The sequence below is a fragment of the Mercenaria mercenaria genome, chromosome 1 (genome assembly GCF_021730395.1).
Source record: "Mercenaria mercenaria strain notata chromosome 1, MADL_Memer_1, whole genome shotgun sequence".
In the NCBI taxonomy this organism is placed as follows: domain Eukaryota; kingdom Metazoa; phylum Mollusca; class Bivalvia; order Venerida; family Veneridae; genus Mercenaria; species Mercenaria mercenaria.
Genome location: NC_069361.1, coordinates 62438559 through 62463134, shown reverse-complemented (window position 1 = coordinate 62463134; position 24576 = coordinate 62438559). Strand labels below are relative to the sequence as shown.

Sequence of the window (24576 nt, the reverse complement as noted above, 5' to 3'; positions counted from 1 at the left end):
ATACAGCCTCTATTGCATACACAAGGTTTTCCTTTGATTTGACCTAGTGACCTAGTTTTTGACCTAGATGACCCATTTTCAAACCTGGCCTAGATTTCATCAAGGTTATTATTCTGACAAACATTCATGAAGATCAATTGAAAAATACAGCCTCTATCGCATACACAAGGTTTTTCTTTGATTTGACCTAGTGACCTAGTTTTTGATCCCAGATGACCAATTTTCAAATCTGGCCTAGATTTTATTAATGTAATCATTCTGACCAAAATTCATGAAGATTAATTGAAACATACAGCCACTATCGCATACACAAGGTTTTTCTTCGATTTGACCTAGTGTCCTAGTTTTTTACCCCAGATGACCCATTTTCAAACTTGGCCTAGACTTTATCAAGGTAATCATTCTGACAAAATTTCATGAAGATCAGTTGAAAAATACAGCTTCTATCGCATACACAAGCTAAATGTTGACAGACGACAGACAGACGCCGGACATCGAGCGATCACAAAAACTCACCTGAGCATTGCTCAGGTGAGCTAAAAAAGACATGTAAAGTTGCTAACGTCGCAAAGACCAAAAGCATCGCTTCCTGATTTGATCATTAAGCATTTGGTAAATAGCATTTTGCTGTAACCATTTGGCATTTAGCATTTAACAATTAGCATGGCGCACCGGCCTTCCATAGCTAGCGCCATGCTTATTGTTAAATGCTAAATGACAAATAGTTAATGCAAGATGCTATTTGCCAAATGCTAAATGTCAAATATTGACTGTCAAACGATAAATGCTAACTGTTAATTGAGAAATGCAAACCAATAAATCCCAAATGCTTATTGCTAAGTGCTTATTAATAAAAGAGGTGAATATTATCAGTGTGTGAGCGCATCCTTTAAATAGTCATTTGCCTTTATACATAACTTTGTCTATACCAAAAACTTTTTTCTAAACATATTAAGAGTAAACAGTTCCGGTCCAATGTTCTTATGGCCGGTTGAACATCTTATGTTTCAAGTCAAACGTGTAGAATATCATAAGTCTTCAAATAATTGACAGTCAGATTCATAAGCTTAAGAGATAGAAATCAAATCATTAATTCATAAACGTAAAGAAGCTGACGATTAGCATTTATCATTTAGCAATAAACATTAGCTCTTTGACATTTATCATTTGTCATTTACCGTTAAGAATAAGTCACAAAGCATTTGATATGTAGCCTTTAGCATTAAGTAATTGGCATTTATCATTAAATAGTTGTCATTTAGCATTAAGTAATTGGCATTTATCATTAAATAGTTTTCATTCAGCATTAAGTAATTGGCATTTAGCATTAAATATTTAGCATTTAGCATTTGACAATTAGCATGACGCACCGGTCTTCTATACATTTTCATTCGTTACGTAACTATCTTTGCTCTTTTTTCTGAAAATTTAGAGTAAACTGTTTTGGTCTCATGTTCACACCACCGGTAGAACATGATGTTGCTTCAATTAAGACTTGCAGAACATTATGTTTTGAAATAGTTAAAAGTTACATTCATTATTTTTAGAAATACACGTCATTACCTCATAACGTTAAAAGATTGACGATTAGCATTAATCATCTGGCAATAAGCACTAGCTATTTGCCATTTAGCATTTCGCACTTAGTATTTGCTTATAGCATTTGGTATGCAGCATTAAGCATAAAGTAGTTTTCATTTAGCCTTTGGCAATTAGCATGGCGCACATGTTGCACTTAGCATTGAGTACACGGTATTTAGCATTTAGCGGTAAGTACTCTGCATTTGGCAATTAGCATGGCGCACCGGCCTTTGTCATGCTAATTTGAAAACAAGAGGGCCAAGATGGCCCTAGGTCGCTCACCTGAGAAACATACTATAACAGTGTAAACATGTTTGACCTAGTGATTTCATGGAAACAAATATTCTAACGAATTTTCATTAAAATTGGAGCAACAATCTTGAGTGTAAACACTTATTTCTCTTGATTTGATCTAGTGACCTAGTTTTTTAACCCAGATGACCGATATTCAAACTTGACCTAGATTTCATCAAGACAACCATTCTGACTAAATTTTATGAAAATCCAATGTAAAATGCAGCCCCTATTGCGTACACAAGGTTTTTCCTTGATTTGAACTAGTGACCTAGTTTTTGACCCCAGATAACCCATTTTCAAACTTGGCCTAGATTTTATCAAGGCTATCATTCTGACAAAATTTTATGAAAATCCAGTGTAAAATGCAACCCCTATTGCGTACACAAGGTTTTTCTTTAATTTGAGCGGGTGACCTGGTTTTTGATACCAGATAACCCGCATTCAAACTTGACATAGGTTTCATCCAGATAAACATTCTGACCAAATTTCATGAAGATTCGGTGTAAAATGCAGTCCCTATTGCATACACAAGCTTCTTCTTTGATATGATCTAATGACCTAATTTTTGACCCAAGATGACCCATATTCAAACTTGGCCTAGGGAGCAATCGTTCTGACAAAATTTCATGAAGATCAAATGAAAACAGCTTCTATCGCATACACAAGGGTTTTCTTTGAATTGACCTAGTGACCTAGTTTTTGATCCAAGATGACCCATTTTCGAACTTGGCCTAGATTTCATCAAGGCAATCATTCTGACAAAATTTCATGAAGATCAGTTGAAAAATACAGCCTCTATCGCATACACAAGGTTTTTCTTTGATTTGACCTAGTACCTAGTTTTTGACCCCCGATGACCCATTTTCGAACTTGGCTTAGATTTTATCAAGGTTATCATTCTGACCAAAATTCATGAAGATCAACTGAAAAATACAGCCTCTATTGCATACACAAGGTTTTTCTTTGATTTGATCTAGTGACCTAGTTTTTGACCCCAGTTGACCCATTTTCGAACTTGGCCTAGATTTCATCAAGGTAATCATTCTGACAAAATTTCATGAAGATCAGTTGAAAAATACAGCCTCTACCGCATACACAAGCTAAATGTTGACACACAGACAGACGGACAGACGACAGACAGACGCTGGACATCGAGCGATCACAAAAACTCACCTGTGCATTGCTCAGGTGAGCTAAAAACAACCTCCTCGCTTATGTGGACATTCTAGCGACCAAAATTCTTCTATTCATGATTTACATAAAAGATGTAAGTCAGAGTTGAAATATTATATAGCTACGGAGCCTCTGAAGTGACATCCGACACTTATTAGTGTAGACATTACATTCTTTTTTTTAATATTGTAAAAACGAAATACATGTAATATTTCACAATTACGAAATAAAGATATCGTTATAAAGAAATAAGATCTCGTGTTCTGAAATACAAAATACATTTCGTAGGAACGGTATATAATATAACAAAGAAAACACCTTCAAAAATTAACATCCATCTTAAAATCCAATTTAGATTTCTTCCCTATCTATACTTCTTTATGAACGGATGGTGTAGGTGTACATTTATCTCTCAAACTAAACACATCACATGTTTTACACATGCAGACATGACAGACCCTCGTACCCACAACTGATAAAAAAACGTCTTTCCCCGTTGAGTAGGCAAGAAATTTCGACCATACACTGAATCAAAAACTACTCTCCATTGATGGATGCTGCAGACGGACCATTCTTAAACAATGTTACATCAAGCGTATTAGCTAGACCTCCGCTGGATTATGTTTCTTTAGTTGAGTGAACTTTGCAGTGCAATATCACACAAAACGTTGACAGACCAGGCAGGTGCGCTGTTAAGAAAATGCCCAAGTTTACCTTTCTGTACAACTGACTTACTTTTGTGTTCCCCTTGTGTGTATCTGGCTAATAGTGGAAGAAATATATGTTTTAGATAAGACGTAAGAATGAACAAGTCATGATTATGCTAGATCGCTCACCTCAGCTTCACTGCTCAAACAGGTAACAAATCGGTTGAGAATGAAAATAGTTCTGACAAATTTCGAAAAGTTGCCTGCAGATTCAGAGAAGAAGTTTTCTATTATGAAGCACTGGCCAGGTCCCAGGCAGCCATTTTTTGACAACACAAAATTTCAGTAATATCATGAACCCGGACCAGTGGTTTACAGGGAGATTTTTCTATTTTTATCTCTGTTGGGCATATTTTTGCTGAATCGGAATAATTTGTAAAAACTTCGTAAACGGTTAACTAAGAAACATTTGTTAAAAATTTTATTCTAAAACAGGGCGAGCAATATCTGACAAGAAGATTTAGGAAATATTATGAAATCCTGCCTGTCATCTGGAGGCCACGTTTCTTCATGAAACGGAATTAATTGAAGACAATCGTTAAATGTTTACCAATGGAACAATTCTGTTAAATTATTTTGAAACTGAACCAGCGGTTTCTGACATAAAAAGTAATGTGTTTCAGTTGCCCTGACCGTCAGAATTTTGCGTGGATGATCCAATAGAATAGGAAAAGAAACAAACCAAGGAAAATTCCTGTGATATTGGAAATTGACATGTTGGTTTTCCAGTTGTTCTTCAAAGAAGTTGTGGACGACAGCCGGGCGGACAGATGGACGGACGAACGACGGACATCCAACGATTTTATAAAGCTCATCATGAGCACTTCATGCTCAGGTGAGCCAAAAAAGCGCTGCCTGATGGGGTATATTACACTCGTTAGAAAGCAGAATGGGAAAGGAGTAAAGATGCAACAAGAAGCAAGCGCAAGTTCCATAAGATTCTTATCTGCGATTATTACAAAGTTCGTATTTAAATAAATAAGGATGGAGGATTAGAGTTCGACGTCATCAAAATTTTAACTATATCATATCTGATGCTCACAATCCAACTGTGTGTGCGTATATGTGTATGTATAGTGTATATGTATATGTATAGCGTATATGGATAAGCTAATATGCAATTAGCCGGATAAAAGATAAACGAAACTAAACTTAATTTGTGGTATTTAGGTCAACATGACACACGTTTAATCTACGCTGCACAAGTCTCTTTTGAGCAGACAACTCCTTGACAGGTGTCTACAGTGACATTTCTTCTACCATTGGGCTTAGTGACAGTTGACTTTTGCGGCGTATTGACGCAGTAAGACATACAGCGCTGAGGAACCATGTTCAAATTTCAATAAAATCAGATTTTTTCAGCGCGCCGCAATGACGTTTGAAACTATAGAGCATTAAATTGTGACGTACAGTAATTTTGTGGCGTTATAATATCTCGGTTTCAGTATTCTTTTCTTTGTTTAAAACAAAGAAGAATATTTCTTAATTATCCTAGAATGTTTGCGCATATTTCTGGTATGCACAGAACTGTGCTCATTCTATCAAAAGGAGTGAATCTGAACAGGTAAACATAAGCGAACATTCTGACAACCCTTCAGCGAAAAATGAAAATATAATATATATATATATATATATATATATATATATATATTTGTAAACTATGTCACTATTTACAAGTAATCTAATTTCAAGACTTATTATTTCCCGTTGTTGTGAATTTACACTTATGACTGGAATAACTGTATTTTTCGAAATAATACGAATATACTAATAATAACAGGGCTAGGCTGTACATTCCTTGTATATCTGGCAAACTGCATTTTCGCCTTGATACTAGTATGTTAATACTGAGAAATGTAACAAACTGTTATAATACCTGTAGTGAGCCTTTGAGGTAAACGCAGGATGTGCTCAAGTTGTTATGTAGAATATTTTCATGGTGAAGATAGAACAAACCCTCAGCGACATCATGTACAATCATACGCTGACACTGTTCCGGAAGTGGAAGTTCGGCTTTTTGTAAAAAATCATGGAGCGTTCCGCCATTTGTCAGCTCAAGACATATTATTCTGAAAGAAAAATTGTGGCTTATTTAATAATTATACAAGGGACATTCACAGCTGAGTTAAAGTTCTCTTAACATTTTCATTCATAAGCATTGATAATTCTTTTCATGTTGAATCAAACCATCCCGGCGGCACAACATACCTGACAGACAAGGTTGCATTCAATGATTCCAAAGACGTTCTTATAGATGTATTTACCAACTATCATGAACACAGACAAGTACGACTTGTAACAGAGCTTACCTAGAATCACTTGTAATTATCTCCCCTGATATAAGCGTCATTGTCTCGTAATAAGGATTGGAACTGTTTGTCCACAGACACTGTATAAGACTCGGGTGCTGAATTCTCCTCAACATTCCCAACATAACAATCTCCTGGGCCCATGTTTTCAGATGGTTGGTTCCATACACCTTCATCAGTCCTCGCTTGGTCGCGTGTTTACCTATAGTCCATGTTGCTTTCATACGAAGTTTGCCCGTAGTCTGAAAAAGGTACAGCGTTTTCTATGTTATATAAGGTTTAAATGTAGTCGCTAACCTGTATCTTTTATCAACGTTATTTAGCAAGAGCACACGCTACTAGGCTCTACCTAAGAAACAAACTGTCTAGAAATAGTGGGTGTGTAAAGGTTTTAAAGTTTTGTTCTTCCTAAGAGGTCAATGGACAGTGATCTTTTCCATAGTTATGATTTCATAACCGCACAACTCATTACAGATGTAGCACATTTATCTTTTTTTGCATCGAAGATTAGTTTTGGAATCATCCTCATTCCAGCGAAAAAAAGACACTCTTTTAGCAGTTGCTTTCTCAGAAATGATATTTAGCAAGTTTAACAACAAAAGAATGAAGTATGTACTCATCAATTAGTTAATTATCAGAGCAATAGAAAATAAAAAAAGACATACAGACAGGAAATGTCATGTATATGTGTAAAAGCAAATAATCCGGATATTCTTTTTTTTTTTTTTTTTTTTTTTTTTTTTTGGTGAATTAACACAAAACTTCAGAGCGCTCACACTTAAGTTGGACAGTGTTCAAAGGTTACAGAAAGTTGGCCATTTAAATCAATGACACACCTTTTTCTGGCAAATTCTCTTACTACACTTTCGTTTTAAACTGGACACCCAGATAACAAAAAAATGCATTATGGGTTAACTATGACGTTCTTTGCCCTAGACTGTAAGTATACATGTATATTGTTTGAAAATATGTCCCACTATTCTAATTAATTATGAAACCATTTTCTTTTTATATGACATGTTCAAAAGATATCCAATATAAATATATGATAAAAGAGTTTTATTTACAAAAATGGACTGTATGTGTAGGACAAGGGGGATAACCCTTTAAATTTATCCAGAAACTGTCGTTTCGTACATATGATTGATACAAACCAGCCAAACAAGCCAATAAATAGATTTAATCATTTCAAGACCTCAAAGAAAATCAGTTGACCTAGTGTGACAAATATGAAAAGTATTTTAGCGTATTAAACGTATATTCGGACGGCTTAGTTTCTAGAGAGTAAGCTTAGGTTACTCGGTAGGTCTGTATAAATCTAGTGTAAACAGATAGGAACAACGAGCTGTCAAATATTGATTTATACTCGCAGATATAATTTGAACCATGTAAAAGAACTGATAAGATAAAAGAAAAACATTTCAAGTTTAAGTCTTAATTCAAAAATCAACACTGATTGCTGCACTCGTAGATGACGTAAAAGGTTAAATATCATCCAAAGATTGTTTTGGTTAAAACAAAAATGAAAATAATAGTTTCAGATACCAGCAGTTGAGCACTATTACACGTCTCCTTATATATACAGCCGGTACATGACCGGTCTATAGTTAACACATATATATATAGCTATGTCATGTTATAAAACACTTATTGAATAGCTGAACTCTATACACGAACTGAAATAGGCTGCTGTGACTAGTTCATAGCTGACAGTCTTGACTGCTTAAATATTTCATTTCGGTAACACTGTTAGCAAAATATATTAATATGTATTTTAATGAATCAAGAATTTCGAACAAATAACAAAAACACCCCAAAGATATTAATCTGCAATGTCATTAAATAATGCAGCGTCACTGGTGTCTTGTATTTAATGTTTTCTTCTTATCTTTTCTTCCCATCAATATTATAATCATAGTCATAATAATTATTATTACTTTAATCACTAATAATAATAATTATTATAAAAAATATTAATAATTACTCCTTCGAAAAGTCACCATGTGAAAACTTGCAAAAATGAGAGTATTTGTTTTAATTAATCGGCACAAATGTTCCTAACAATGACGAAACTGTTATAGATAAAACATAAGAATAACATGTACAGTAGATCACTATATTAGACTAGTTGTGTTAGGAAGAAATCTGAAAGTCGAACTTTAGCAAACAAAAAAATGAAAAGTTACCAAGTAAATTTACTAGCCTTTTAAGGTTTAAAATTCATCATGTTAGTAGATCGATGCTTTATCAGGTTAGTAGGCTAAAATGTATAATAATTCAGTTTAGATATATTCAGCTAGAAGTTTAAACTGTAGTTTACATTATGAGAAAGAATTATATGACATGGTAAAATGCCACTTAAAACTATCCATGGCAGTTATATTCTTTGTCAAAATATTTGTACATCAATTTACCGTTACAAAAAGAGTTTTGAAAGTCACTTAAAGTAGATATTTTACAAAGGACTTAAATCTATTACTGTACGATAACAGTCATTGCAACGAAACATAAATATCGATTTTAAAAAAGGCCAGCTGAAGTTCAAAATTTAACAATTTACTATGAGATAAGGACACACAGGATCCAAGTAATAAAAAGTCGAAACATGTGAAAGAAACATGCATAATATATAGAGTAAAGGCGATGACAGGGAAGATGAGCGACGTTATCACAATATATAAACTATCGACTCAATTAAATATCATTGAATTATTAATAACAGTATTTGGCGACAGATCTACATGAAAAATACTTTATACATTCAGTTATCGGACCAATCAATACACCTGATGTTTACATGTTTTACTAACACCGTTCAGACATTTAATGTAACTGTATGGCAATTCCCGCTTCAATATTTAGTAGTACTGTTTAGAAACTGGTGCTTAATGTAATTGTATGACACCACTCACCTTAATATTTAGTTGTACTGTTCAGACACTGGTTCTAAACTGGTGCTTAATGTAATTGTATGACAATACTCACCACAATATTAAGTAATACTGTTCAGACACTGGTGGTTAATGTAATTGTATGACAATACCCACCTCAATATTGAGTAATACTGTTCAGACACTGGTGGTTAATGTAATTGTATGACACTTCTCGCCTCAATATTTAGTAATACTGTTCTGAAACTGGCGCTTAATGTAATTGTGTGACAGTTCTCGCATCAATATTTAGTAATACTGTTCAGACACTGGCGCTTAATGTAATTGTATGACAATACTCACCTCAATATTTGGTAATACTGTTCAGACACTGGTGCTTAATGTAATTGTATGACAATACTCACCTCAATATTTAGTAATACTGTTCAGACACTTGCGCTTAATGTAATTGTATGACAATACTCACCTCAATATTTAGTAATACTGTTCAGACACTTGCGCTTAATGTAATTGTATAACAATACTCACCTACCTCAATATTCAGTAATACTATTCAGACATTGGTGCTTTAATGTAATTGTATGACAATACTCGCCTCAATATTTAGTAATACTGTTCAGACATCGGAGCTTTAATGTAATTGTATGACAATACTCACCTCAATATTTAGTAATACTGTTCAAACATTGGTGCTTTAATGTAATTGTATAAGTATTATATAAGTATAATACTGTAATACTGTTCAGACACTGGCGCTTAATGTAATTGTATAACAATACTCACCTTCCTCAATATTCAGTAATACTGTTCAGACATTGGTGCTTTAATGTAATTGTATGACAATACTCGCCTCAATATTTAATAATACTGTTCAGACATTGGTGCTTTAAAGTAATTGTATGACAATACTCACCTCAATATTTAGTAATACTGTTCAGACATTGGTGCTTTAATGTAATTGTATGACAATACCCACCTCAATATTTAGTAATACTGTTCAGACACTGGTGGTTAATGTAATTGTATGACAGTTCTCGCCTCAATATTTAGTAATACTATCCAGACACTGGTGTTTAATGTAATTGTATGACAATTCCCGCCTCAATATTGAGTGATTCTGTTCAGACACTGGTGCTTTAATACAATTGTATGACAATACTCACCTCAATATTTAGTAATAATGTTCAGACATTGGTGCTTTAATGTAATTGTATGACAATACTCTACTCAATATTTAGTAATACTGTTCAGAAACTGGTGCTTTAATGTAATTGTATGACAATACTCACCTCAATATTTAGTAATACTGTTCAGACACTGGCGCTTAATGTAATGGTATAACAATACTCACCTTCCTCAATATTCAGTAATACTGTTCAGACATTGGTGCTTTAATGTTATTGTATAACAATACTCGCCTCAATATTTAGTAATACTGTTCAGACATTGGTGCTTTAAAGTAATTGTATGACAATACTCACCTCAATATTTAGTAATACTGTTCATACATTGGTGCTTTAATGTAATTGTATGACAATACTTACCTCAATATTTAGTAATACTGTTCAGACACTGGTGGTTAATGTAATTGTATGACAGTCCTCGCTTCAATATTTAGTAATACTATCCAGACACTGGTGTTTAATGTAATTGTATGACAATTCTCGCCTCAATATTGAGTGATACTGTTCAGACACTGATGCTTTAATACAATTGTATGACAATACTCACCTCAATATTTAGTAATAATGTTCAGACAGTGGTGCTTTAATGTAATTGTATGACAATACTCAGCTCAATATTAAGTAATAATGTTCAGACATTGGTGCTTTAATGTAATTGTATGACAATACTCAACTCAATATTTAGTGATAATGTTCAGACATTGGTGCTTAATGTAATTGTATAACAATACTCACCTAAATATTTAGTAATAATGTTCAGAAACTGGCGCTTAATGCAATTGTATGACAATTCTCGCCTCAATACTTAGTAATACTGTTCAGACACTGGTGATTAATGTAATTGTATGACAATACTCACCACAATATTTAGTAATAGTAATACTGTCCAGACACTGGTGCTTAATGTAATTGTATGACAATACTCACCTTAATATTTAGTAATACTGTTCAGACACTGGTGCTTTAATGTAATTGTATGACAATACTCAACTCAATATTTAGTAATACTGTTCAGAAACTGGTGCTTAATGTAAGTGTATGACAATACTCACCTCAATATTTAGTAATACTGTTCAGACACTGGTGCTTAATGTAATTGTATAACGTAATACTGTTCAGACACTGGTGCTTAATGTAATTGTATGACAATACTCACCACAATATTTAGTAATACTGTTTAGACACTGGTGCTTTAATGTAATTGCATGACAATACTCAACTCAATATTTAGTAATACTGTTCAGAAACTGGTGCTTAATGTAATTGTATGACAATAGTCACCTCAATATTTAGTAATACTGTTCAGAAACTGGCGCTTAATGTAATTGTATGACAGTTCTCGCATCAATATTTAGTAATACTGTTCAGACACTGGCGCTTAATGTAATTGTATAACAATACTCACTTAAATATTTCGTAATAATGTTCAGACACTGGCGCTTAATGCAATTGTATGACAATTCTCGCCCCAATACTTAGTAATACTGTTCAGACACTGGTGTTGTAATGTAATTGTATGACAATATTCGCCCCAATATTTAGTAATACTGTTCAGTAATTGTTGTTTTAATGCAGTTGTATAACAATACTCACCTCAATATTTAGTAATATTGTTCAGAAATTGGTGCTTTATGCCACTGTTTGACAATTTTCACCTCAGTATTTTGTAATACCGTTCAGACATTGGTGCTTTAATGTAATTGTTCTACAATTTTCGCATCAATATTTAGAATTAGTGTTCAGACATTGGTGATTTAATGTAACTGTATGACAATACTCACCTCAATATTTAGTAATACTGTTCAGACACTGGAGTTAATGTAATTGTATGACAACTCTCGCCTTAATATTTAGTAATACTGTTCAGAAACTTGTGCTTTAATGTAATTGTATGGCAATTCTCGCTTCAATATTTAGTAATACTTTTCAGAAACTAGTGCTTTATGTAACTGTTTGACAATTCTCGCCTCAATATTTAGTAATACTGTTCAGAAACTGGTGCTTTAATGTAATTGTATGGCAATTCTCGCTTCAATATTTAGTAATACTTTTCAGAAACTAGTGCTTTATGTAACTGTTTGACAATACTCACCTCAATATTTTGTAATAATGTTCAGACATTGGTGCTTTAATGTAATTGTATGACAATACTCGCCTCAATATTTAGTAATACTGTTCAGAAACTGGTGCTTTAATGTAATTGTATGACAATACTCGCCTCAATATTTAGTAATACTGTTCAGAAACTGGGGTTTTAATTAATTGTTTTACAATTCTCGCCTCAATATTTAGTAATACTTTTCAGATACTGGTGTTTTAATGTAATTGTATATCAATACTCATCTCAATATTTGGTAACACTGTTCAGAAACTAGTGTTTTAATGCAATTGTATGACAATACTCACCTCAATATTTAGTAATACTGTTTAGAAACTGAGTTTTAATGTAATTGTATGACAATACTCACCTCAATATTTAGCAATACTGTTCAGAAATTGGTGTTTTAATGCAGTTGTATAACAATACTCACCTCAATATTTAGGAGTTCCAATTTCTTTAATTTTCTGTGAGGTTCTTTGACCGCACTATTATCTCGGCAACAGCAGGATGTCCACATCACGTTGCATATATTAGATACTACACCGTGAACAATGACAGATACAGCTAATGACGTCATCACAATCCATGTTTTATTGTTGCTGAATATATCTACATTTACATAAATGCTAAGAGTTGTTGTTAAGATAACCACAATACACACAACGTGTTCAATCAGCAACACTATAACGAGTATTTTTCCTTGAACAATAAGCTGTGCTTGCCAAACGTTATTCTGTGCAGAATGAATTCTATTGTTGAATTTCCATAATTTTAAGGCGATAATGACATCACAGACAGCAATAGCAATAACTACAATCCAGCATATAGCAACCAACAATGTGCCATAGGCTGCTCCTTGTTGTCCGTGGTCCCTAATAGGGAAACATGCAATATCAAATGGTAAGTCAGTGTTGAACAGTCTGTCCGATATATAAGGGAGACTGGATAGAAGACACCCTATAATAATTTCCGGTGTTACAATCACGATAAAAATATTCCTGTGGAAATTTGATATTGATGACGATTTTCCTGGATTTTGTATGGACAATAATATTATCCCGGTTGTTATATATGATAGCAAACACTGAACGATTCCAAATAAAAGGAAAAAGCCAGCGGCGTCACAAACAGAGGTATCGGCACCAAACGAATAGATAAAAAACACCAATAATCCTAAAGAGAGACAACAGTATGCGGTATCCTGATATAACAGGGAATATTTCCAAAGTTTAGGTGTTGTGAAGTCCTTACACAGTTTATAAACAATTGACAAAACATTTAATATAGCAGCAAATATTGCGAGCACGAACAAGACTATACCTATCGTATCATTATTTATGGCCATTCTACCCCATCCTTTACTCCGTGTGTCTCAATGGCAAATTTTAATCTATTTCAATAGTCTCATTATTATTCCATTCCAGTCGTGTCGAATGTATTGTACTGTTTCCTTTATATCATTGTCAGGGTCACAAGTCCATGAATACTGATATATTATGTATGTTCCATAACAGCTTCACGTTCTGTAAAGAAGGTTTTTGGTTTCGTCTGTAGGAGATCTGTAATATAAAGCAAAAGGTCGTTAAATACAGTCGTAAATAATAAAACAAAATTATTGAACCGGATAACCGATCTGTGACAAAATGACAAAATAGACTGCATATATGATACTGCTTTGTATTCGGAGATATCGCCTTTATAATTGATAACATCTATCGATTTATATTTAATTATAGTAATTAACTGTATTAAATGACATTTGTAAAATTCAAAAACAAGTAAAAGAATAAATGCAAGCACAAGGTTCACATTTCTTTGCGGGAGCCAGTCACTTTTTGATAGTAAAATCATTTGTATAATCATAAAACTGATTGGGAGAGTTTAATAAATCGTTTAATTTTCAATAATGTCTAAGAAGATCGACAGATACAATGTGATGAGTGTTCTGGGAAAAAAGTAATTGCTCTGAACTGGACAATAAAAAGGTAGGAAAATAGTTCGAGATAATAGTGCCCCCCAAAAACCTCAATCTATATATCTTAATCTTAGACGACATTCATCAATTATTTGCCTCTTTTGTGCACCGCTATCATGCTATGACACTTGATGCGATGACACGCACTAATAGTGATTTAGTTGTATAATAACAAACAACCTTCGCGCAGGAATATTGTCAAACAAGCATTCTGCCTCCTGCCCTACAGACTTTAAGAAAAAAAAATGTTAGAGTATTTATGTTTTGGTTTTGCTGTAAGCATCTCATCATATGTTTGCTTACTCAAACTGTTTTTAAATAATTCCATTGTTCACATTTTCATCAGTGTGCGCCAACGCCAGAAAAAGAAGTAATTGTAGTATATAAGCCACCAAATTCATTCTTTTTTAGTTTGTTTTTTTTACTAGTTTTTTCAAGCAGAATATATAATATTTACCTACTGAGATATACACTTAGCACAACAAATTTCAAAAATAAAAAATATATAACTCGGCTGAAATTCAACCTAATTTGTACGTGACGAAAGTGTCCTACTTGCCCAATTAGAGTTACACACGGCTTCAATATTCTTTCTTTAATAGGAAAATAAATCGGGTAGTGAGAAAGGTCAAATGAAATTATATTCGATATCTGCTGTTTTTTTTTCCAATTGAAAATCAGTCTATTCTTGATCAATAAAATGAAACTGATTATAATGTTTGATCCACTTATTCCGTTAAAAGGTTTTATATTCTACATTATACAATGAGTTGGTGTTGATTTTGTCAGGAATTTTACTAAATAACTAAATATAGGCAAATTACGCCATTTTCAGTCAAGACAATTGAACTATTTCAATTCTGAATCCCTTTGTTGCTTGAAGTTAGCATAAAAGCGGCAAACGTATGTAAACAAATTTAAAACAAGTTTTCGAAATTTTCATCCATTGACCAAAAATGTACACAGGTATTAATTGATCAAACCTCTGTTTCTTTCAGATTAAAATAATTCAGGACATTTTCAAACTTCGAAATATTCTTACTGCCGCCCGGATACAATTACTTAATACTTATATATATATATATATATATATATATATATGACTTCACATGCCTTTCCAACAGTATTTTATATACTGTATAAATACTGTTGGAAAGGCATGTGAAGTCATTTTATTTATTTGATTAATAGACCTCCATCTTGTGCCGAGTCTTTTCATTGTAAAGTATATATATATATATATATATATATATATATATATGTGTGTGTCTGTGTGTGTGTATATATATATATATATATATATAGTTGAGAGAATTAATTAATACGAACTAAATCACCACCACAATATACCAGACCAATTACGGCAAAGCGCCTAGCAGTACAAACGAACACGCACATGCCACAGCAAGTCCACTAACCCAATAAGATTAGTTTCGATACTGCTTTATATACGAGCCCGAATTGTACTACACATTCGCACTGGTTCAACATTTGCATATATATACTCAAATCTCTGTTTTCATGTCTCACAAATCAGTAGTGACTTTTTAGTCTTTATAACCGATTGGGACCAGAGAAGCTATATTTTCTCTCTCTGAAAGTTAACTGGATCTCGAGGATACATTGAATATATATAGATAATTTGCGTTAAGGGATATAATTATATTCAGAACAGTTGACTTTCCCATACGTGAGATCCGCTAGGATACAAGTTCGCATTATAAATTATTATATAGTTGAGAGAATTAATTAATACGAACTAAATCACCACCACAATAGACCAGACCAATTACGGCAAAGCGCCTAGCAGTACAAACGAACACGCACATGCCACAGCAAGTCCACTAACCCAATAAGATTGTTTCGATACTGCTTTATATACGAGCCCGAATTGTACTACACATTCGTACTGGTTCAACATTTGCATATATATACTCAAATCTCTGTTTTCATGTCTCACAAATCAGTAGTGACTTTTTAGTCTTTATAACCGATTGGGACCAGAGAAGCTATATTTTCTCTCTCTGAAAGTTAACTGGATCTCGAGGATACATTGAATATATATAGATAATTTGCGTTAAGAGATATAATTATATTCAGAACAGTTGACTTTCCCATACGTGAGATCCGCTAGGATACAAGTTCGCATTATAAATTATTATATAGTTGAGAGAATTAATTAATACGAACTAAATCACCACCACAATAGACCAGACCAATTACGGCAAAGCGCCTAGCAGTACAAACGAACACGCACATGCCACAGCAAGTCCACTAACCCAATAAGATTAGTTTCGATACTGCTTTATATACGAGCCCGAATTGTACTACACATTCGTACTGGTTCAACATTTGCATATATATACTCAAATCTCTGTTTTCATGTCTCACAAATCAGTAGTGACTTTTTAGTCTTTATAACCGATTGGGACCAGAGAAGCTATATTTTCTCTCTCTGAAAGTTAACTGGATCTCGAGGATACATTGAATATATATAGATAATTTGCGTTAAGGGATATAATTATATTCAGAACAGTTGACTTTCCCATACGTGAGATCCGCTAGGATACAAGTTCGCATTATAAATTATTATATAGTTGAGAGAATTAATTAATACGAACTAAATCACCACCACAATAGACCAGACCAATTACGGCAAAGCGCCTAGCAGTACAAACGAACACGCACATGCCACAGCAAGTCCACTAACCCAATAAGATTAGTTTCGATACTGCTTTATATACGAGCCCGAATTGTACTACACATTCGTACTGGTTCAACATTTGCATATATATACTCAAATCTCTGTTTTCATGTCTCACAAATCAGTAGTGACTTTTTAGTCTTTATAACCGATTGGGACCAGAGAAGCTATATTTTCTCTCTCTCTGAAAGTTAACTGGATCTCGAGGATACATTGAATATATATAGATAATTTGCGTTAAGGGATATAATTATATTCAGAACAGTTGACTTTCCCATACGTGAGATCCGCTAGGATACAAGTTCGCATTATAAATTATTATATAGTTGAGAGAATTAATTAATACGAACTAAATCACCACCACAATATACCAGACCAATTACGGCAAAGCGCCTAGCAGTACAAACGAACACGCACATGCCACAGCAAGTCCACTAACCCAATAAGATTAGTTTCGATACTGCTTTATATATGAGCCCGAATTGTACTACACATTCGTACTGGTTCAACATTTGCATATATATACTCAAATCTCTGTTTTCATGTCTCACAAATCAGTAGTGACTTTTTAGTCTTTATAACCGATTGGGACCAGAGAAGCTATATTTTCTCTCTCTCTGAAAGTTAACTGGATCTCGAGGATACATTGAATATATATAGATAATTTGCGTTAAGGGATATAATTATATTCAGAACAGTTGACTTTCCCATACGTGAGATCCGCTAGGATACAAGTTCGCATTATAAATTATTATATAGTTGAGAGAATTAATTAATACGAACTAAATCACCACCACCATATACCAGACCAATTACGGCAAAGCGCCTAGCAGTACAAACGAACACGCACATGCCACAGTAAGTCCACTAACCCAATAAGATGAGTTTCGATACTGCTTTATATACGAGCCCGAATTGTACTACACATTCGTACTGGTTCAACATTTGCATATATATACTCAAATCTCTGTTTTCATGTCTCACAAATCAGTAGTGACTTTTTAGTCTTTATAACCGATTGGGACCAGAGAAGCTATATTTTCCGTAATTGGTCTGGTATATTGTGGTGGTGATTTAGTTCGTATTAATTAATTCTCTCAACTATATAATAATTTATAATGCGAACTTGTATCCTAGCGGATCTCACGTATGGGAAAGTCAACTGTTCTGAATATAATTATATCCCTTAACGCAAATTATCTATATATATTCAATGTATCCTCGAGATCCAGTTAACTTTCAGAGAGAGAAAATATAGCTTCTCTGGTCCCAATCAGTTATAAAGACTAAAAAGTCACTACTGATTTGTGAGACATGAAAACAGAGATTTGAGTATATATATGCAAATGTTGAACCAGTACGAATGTGTAGTACAATTCGGGCTCGTATATAAAGCAGTATCGAAACTAATCTTATTGGGTTAGTGGACTTGCTGTGGCATGTGCGTGTTCGTTTGTACTGCTAGGCGCTTTGCCGTAATTGGTCTGGTATATTGTGGTGGTGATTTAGTTCGTATTAATTAATTCTCTCAACTATATATATATATATATATATATATGTCTGGATCTTTCAAAATAAAGAAGCAATTTGCAAACGTCGGATCTTTCAAAATAAATTTAAACAACACTTATAACAAATTTGGCGGACCAAACCGTAGCCTAGGTGCACTATTAATTAAAGATAAAAAGTGGCTGTAAACACGTTTTTGTATTTGAACCTGGTTCTCGTTGTCAAGTTGTAACTTCACAGAACTCATTTCCATTGTCAAGTGTGACTTCACAGGATGTATTTGTATTTGTTTCTTCACGTTTTGTCTTTCTTTATGTTTATAAATATTCTCTACTTTGTCTGTTTTAGAACTTGATGTTGAAGACCTTTAAAGACCTCAATGTTTTAAGCATACCGAATTAAAAGCTTCGTTTACTATGATAAAGGTGCATTTTCTCAGATTACAAAAAAAAACGAACTGATATAAGTTATTAGCGTCGAGTTTGAACTGGGCCATGCATTATAGTTAACGTGTCCGCCGTTATGTTCATACATTTCCTTTATGTGCGCACTAAGAGACCGCATAAACTCCCTCCGCATAACGCTTTCCGGGCAGCATTATGTACGTTCCACAGGAGTTCCACATAAAACTGCCTGGGTGTTCCACACAAAGATGCTCAGTTCCGCATAAAACCCCATGAAGTTTCCAGTTGTTCCGCACAAATTTTCCCAGGAATTCCGCATTAAACTATCAAAATTTTCCACATAAAGCTCTAAAGGTGATCCTCAAAAAGTTCCCCGGAAATTCCACTATGAACTCCTCAGGAGTTCCACATAAAGCTATCAAGTGTTTCCATATACATCTCTAAAAGTATTCCGCACAAAGCTCCTCGGGAATTCCACTTAGAGCTCTGTTGGTGTTCCGCATAAAGCTCTAAAGGTGTTCCAAATAAAACTCCCTATGAGTACTTCATAAAATGCTCAATTTCCATATCGGCTTAACATGAACATTAAAGTCATCTGCTTGGAAAAATAATCATGTCGTCAAGCTACCTTATCGATTATTTTACAAAACTGAAAATTCTCTGGAGTCAAAATTCAATGTTGAAAATCGAACTCTACTTTTAAAGTTTAAAATATCACGCGACGTCTTTGGCGGTGGCGTCGTGCTCCACGCCGCACTTTTGCGTGTCTAATCTCGAAAAAATATATCTGATGTATTTATGCAATCATGTAAAAAAGTAGCATTATTGACTGACTATATAACAAATGTTTAGGGCTGTCAGTCAAATACTGGAAGAAAGAGTATTAGTAGAAACATTTAGCTCGCCCTAGGATCGCAATTCGCAATAAAAAATTGCAACCAGCTGCCACGTTTTTGTTTTATTATTATTATTATTATTATTATTATTATTATTATTATTATTATTGCTATTATTATTATTATTATCATCATCCTCATCATCATTATAATTATTATTTATGTCATTTCTTATTCAAGTTTTGGAGCTGCCGTAGGCCCACTATTCTTCTTCTTATCATTATTATAATTATTTTATTATCCTTATTATCCTCATTATTATTATGATTATTTATAACTTGTTCTTATTATTCGTGTAAGTTACTTAGAGCGGTCTCCTAATTATATTAAGGCAAGACGGCGACAATGTGTCAGTGGATGCTATTATGTTTTGTATACTAAAAATTTTTTAATGCTGGGTAAAAACACAAAATGCCCACCGCGCATTATTTCCGAATAGTTCTGCACCTAGGCTACACCGCAGAACTTCGCAAGCTAATTGCTTGCCAAAAAAAAACGGGCCATGATGAACGTAAGTTGTAACAAGCAAAGGATGGAGCTAGGACCTTCGAACGGCATGGAAAACTTGTGTCTAACCATTGATCTTCTTTAACTTTAACATGCACATCATGGTTTTTAACATGCACCATAGAAAAACACTTGCATCAGACCTCGATTCCTAGAATGCTTTTGAAGTGCGCAGAGGTTCGAGCTCTCGATAATTACTGAGTTATAAAAGATAATCGGCGCAGTGTGGTTAGAAAATAAGTTATGTGTAAATTCGTTAAGTGTTTGCCCTTAGAAAACTTGCCTTTGATGGTTTGTAATTATCAAATGAACCCATAAAGAAATGAAAAAAGTTATGCCCTAAATTGGAAAATGTGGTAAGTGTTTGAAGATTAAGGTAAGATATCTAGTATCTACTCATCAATGTGAACGAATTATTAGTAGGAGCATTGTATGTGAGTTTCAAAGAGACCAATCAGGTAATGAATGAGATATAAGCAAGGATAAACTTTGTGACAGACACTGAAACAGCTCGTGCTCACAAAACCATTCAACCAAACAGGATACCTACTTTCGTTTCGGCCATACCTTCAGATCTACCACATGGGATAAAATCATCTGAAGTGGTTCCTCCCTAAAGATGAACATCAAACGAGAAAATAGTCCTTTAAATCATTTGATCAGACTGGACAGGGAAAAGAGCCATGTTGACCTCTGACCTCAAATGGTGAAATTGACTTTTGAGGTACAGATCTGGCATCAGCTCATTATGGGAAACAATTACAAGTAATAATAAAATCCCTTAATGGATTGAGTTGGTAAAAAAAATATATTGAAATTTGATCTCAAAGTGTGACCTTGACTTTTAAGCTACGGGTTTGGGTGTTGCTCATGACACGTCGTCTGATTATGGGGAACATTTTGTGTTAAGAAATATCAAAATCCCTTGCTGGACGGTTGAGTTACTGACCTAACAGGAAAAAGAACGTTGACATTTGTTCTCCAAGTCTGACCTTGACGTTTGAGAGGTCTAGCGGTTGCGCATGACACATGGTCTAATTATGGAGAACACTTGAGTTTATGGACCGGACAGGAAAGTGCCGGCAGACGGATGGACGGCTGGAATGATGGACGAAAAAGCGCTATCATAATATTATTATAGTCCCCGTAATTTGTTTTCAACATGTAAGGGACTATTAATCTAACCCTCAAATGAAAAAGGACAAAACATGATTGCAACTTTATGATAGCCACTATGTTGGAAGTATAGTCAGCTGAAGGATAAACAATTTAATGTTCATTTGACCATAAATATGAACATAATACGCTACGAGGGGAATTCATAAAATTTTGAGACTGTTCATATAAAGTATAGAAAAACTTGTATATAAGCATATTGCTCACACCAGTCCCTCAAAAATATTCACCCTTAACAAAAACGCACTTTTCCAACCAGGTTATCCAAGACCCAGAGTACATGTAGTTTGCTCTTCGTATACTATATGCATACATTTGCACACTGCGCTAGCAAAGGCGCTTCTGCAACACTTTTTCAGCAAAGAGGACTTGGGTCGGGCAAATATGGAGGTTGCGGTAATTGCTTAACCTGCTAATCCTGTAAATACTGCAGTACAATATTGCTCTTGTGTGCAGATGCATTGTCATGAATAAGGCAGATGTACCATAAATTAGCTTGTAACGTTACCTTCGAGGTTTGAAATAATATATCCATGTCTCGTCCCATCGAGAAGTTCACAAACATGAAAATCAGCATTTTTTATCTGACAGTTTGTTGTAGAAAACATGATAAAAACTTTATGAATATACAAGGAGGAAGGCGTGGGGGGGGGGGGGGGGGGGGTGTAGTTAATATTTGCACACGTATGCCAACATGATTTAAAATATTAGCAATTAATAGCCTACAGGTTTTTTTTCTTCATAATTATATAATTAAATATAGTTTTGTAAGTTTCTTATAAAGTCTATTTTGTACTACAAACTTACTGCTTCACTGTGAATGAACAAACTGTGAAGATGTCCATACTAAAACTTTTCTGAATTACATGTATGGTTCTGCGTAATTTGTTGCAATGCTTGCACACTGAACTTATGTCTAGTCTTAAAGTTTAAATGTTATGTTCAAAATGTTTGAAACAGCTGTCCAAGTAGATGCTATGGATAACTACATAGTAAGAAAAGTGCTACATTTAAAACTGTACATGAATGTATATAGTTTGAGTCATAATGGGAGGTAATCAAACACAACAGATTCAAATTAAACGATCTACTATGTTCATTAAAATTCAAACGTTTGACAAATATTAGAGAAAACAATTATCAGAAATAGGATTTAACAAGAAATTAATATATTTTATTTTCATAATGGAAAATGTGGCAGCCACATTTTAAACCAAGGCATTATGAGCCTTTAACTTTACTTCATTCAAACAATATTGTCATCAAATTTAGCTAGGCATGCTTTATAATTCATTGTCAGTAGGTAGTGTTCATATTTTATAAAACCGGTCCTTTTGTAGTTGAGGCTCAAAATTATAACAAAATTATAGCCAAGTTCAGAAAAAAGTCACATTTGAAAGCCACTTTAATCCTGTATACGCGCGAACCGATCGGCAGGCCAAATATTTTTTTTTTAATGAACAGTTTCATAGTTTCGCTTATATTTTTACATCATCTTTATGGTTTCGGATTTTGAGTATACATATTTATAATTTGAACAATGTCGTTCAGCGGATAAAATATACAGGGACAATTCCCTGTTTATACGAAATGTTTGGAAGTTAATCATGAAACAAGTCATGAATAATTATCTAGATGCTTGACATTATAAATTCAATCGGTCCAATCGATTGTAACAAAAGTAATTGTGAGTTTCACACAATATCAACAGAGCGTTCGCATAACTTATAGTTTAAACAAAGCTGAATGATGGATCGATCATACCAATATAAAAGTTTCAAACAACTCAATCAGCCTACAAGTTCAAATCTCATGTAATAATGAAACCTTTGTTTATAAAAAAAAGACCATTTAGATTTTGTATTTCCCTGTTATTCCGAATTACATAAATAAGTTAAAATGACAAACCAGCTAGTGTTATTTTTTTACTTTATTTCAGGCCAAATGTTTAATACTGCGATGTTGACGAGAAAGAATTAATTTACTATATGGTTTAAAACTTGTATTTCTTTGATAGAAGACGAGCTGTTTTAATGACAGATATGCGAGTTAAGTACAACATTTAAGAAATAAAATTATTATCAAAGGCAACTGTTCTTGTTCTCAACAATGAGACTACTTTACAACAATCCTACAGGTTTTGGTTTAAAAAGAAAGTTTTACTTTTATAGAAAAAAAAAACCTACTTGTAATTGAAAGTATTCCCGATAGTGTTACATGTTGATTCGAGACTCCACATTAAAAACAGTAAAAGTCACCTTTGAATTTTTTATATACTTTCAGCACACAGATTGGATATTCCTGTTTAAATGTCATCCAAAGAAATACACTTTCTTAAACTTCAGTTGAAATCAGTTTACACCGTAAAATCGCGCAATATATCCAACAGATTATTTACTTCAACACTTGTGATTTTCGAATATTTCAAAGATAAGATATCACTTATAAATTACTGCCGTCATTACCCTATATCGATTCTACTACTGGTCTGACCTCCAAACTGAGATTACCAGTATTGATATGCTAAATTATCTGTACATTTCAAGATCATATATATTCAAAAGCCTTCATAAAAACTTTTACCGATCCTTGTTTGATTGTTGACATGTTACTCAATAGTACGAAAATCTTTGAAAATAATTGCTACTTATTGATAAATTGTTTAAACAAATGGTATGAGTGAAATTTAACTAATCTTAACCACGCAAGTAAAACACCAAGCAGAATCAATGGTTTGAAAAAACAGGCAAAAATCCATCACGCAAGCTTTGATATTTGAAATTTGAACGAACCAATGCCCAAGATATATTTAAATTTTGTATACCATACATTTTCATTTTCAATGAAATCAATACGGAGTTGACAAAGGACGGCTTCGATCGTTTGTTGACATTTGATATATTATAGTAGCGTGAAATATCATTGAAATATCTCAACTAGCTTTCAAATACATTTAACTGTAAACAGTTATCTGTAAACAGAAAAAGAAATCGTAGTTTTCCTTATTAAAAAGGGTAACTTTAAAATCAATTTCGAAAATTACGCTTGACTTCTAGCATGTTTGTCTGATACATTAACAAATCATTTAGAATTATTTGTTTATTTGCAATTCTATGCTGACGATGAATAACAAACTTGAGAATAGAATAACTATTAATGTAA

The 24576-nt window shown here is 33.6% G+C and overlaps 1 protein-coding gene across 2 annotated transcripts in view; it reads right to left on the bottom strand.

Moving 5' to 3' along the window:
- LOC123536166 (uncharacterized) overlaps positions 1-24171 on the bottom strand; it is a 36909-nt gene extending 12738 nt beyond the window's left edge. Inside the window, exons 1-5 of one of the 2 annotated variants that reach the window (XM_045319092.2) lie at positions 23601-24171; positions 12674-13802; positions 6068-6309; positions 5635-5827; positions 3787-3813 (exon numbers count right to left, since the gene is read on the bottom strand). In XM_045319092.2, coding sequence (XP_045175027.2) covers positions 3787-3813; positions 5635-5827; positions 6068-6309; positions 12674-13588 — 1377 coding nt within the window. In that variant the 5' untranslated portion in view covers positions 13589-13802; positions 23601-24171. The remainder of the gene's footprint in view (positions 1-3786; positions 3814-5634; positions 5828-6067; positions 6310-12673; positions 13803-23600) is intronic. The other variant, XM_045319102.2, reaches the window with a different exon arrangement.
- Positions 24172-24576: the final 405 nt, after the last annotated feature.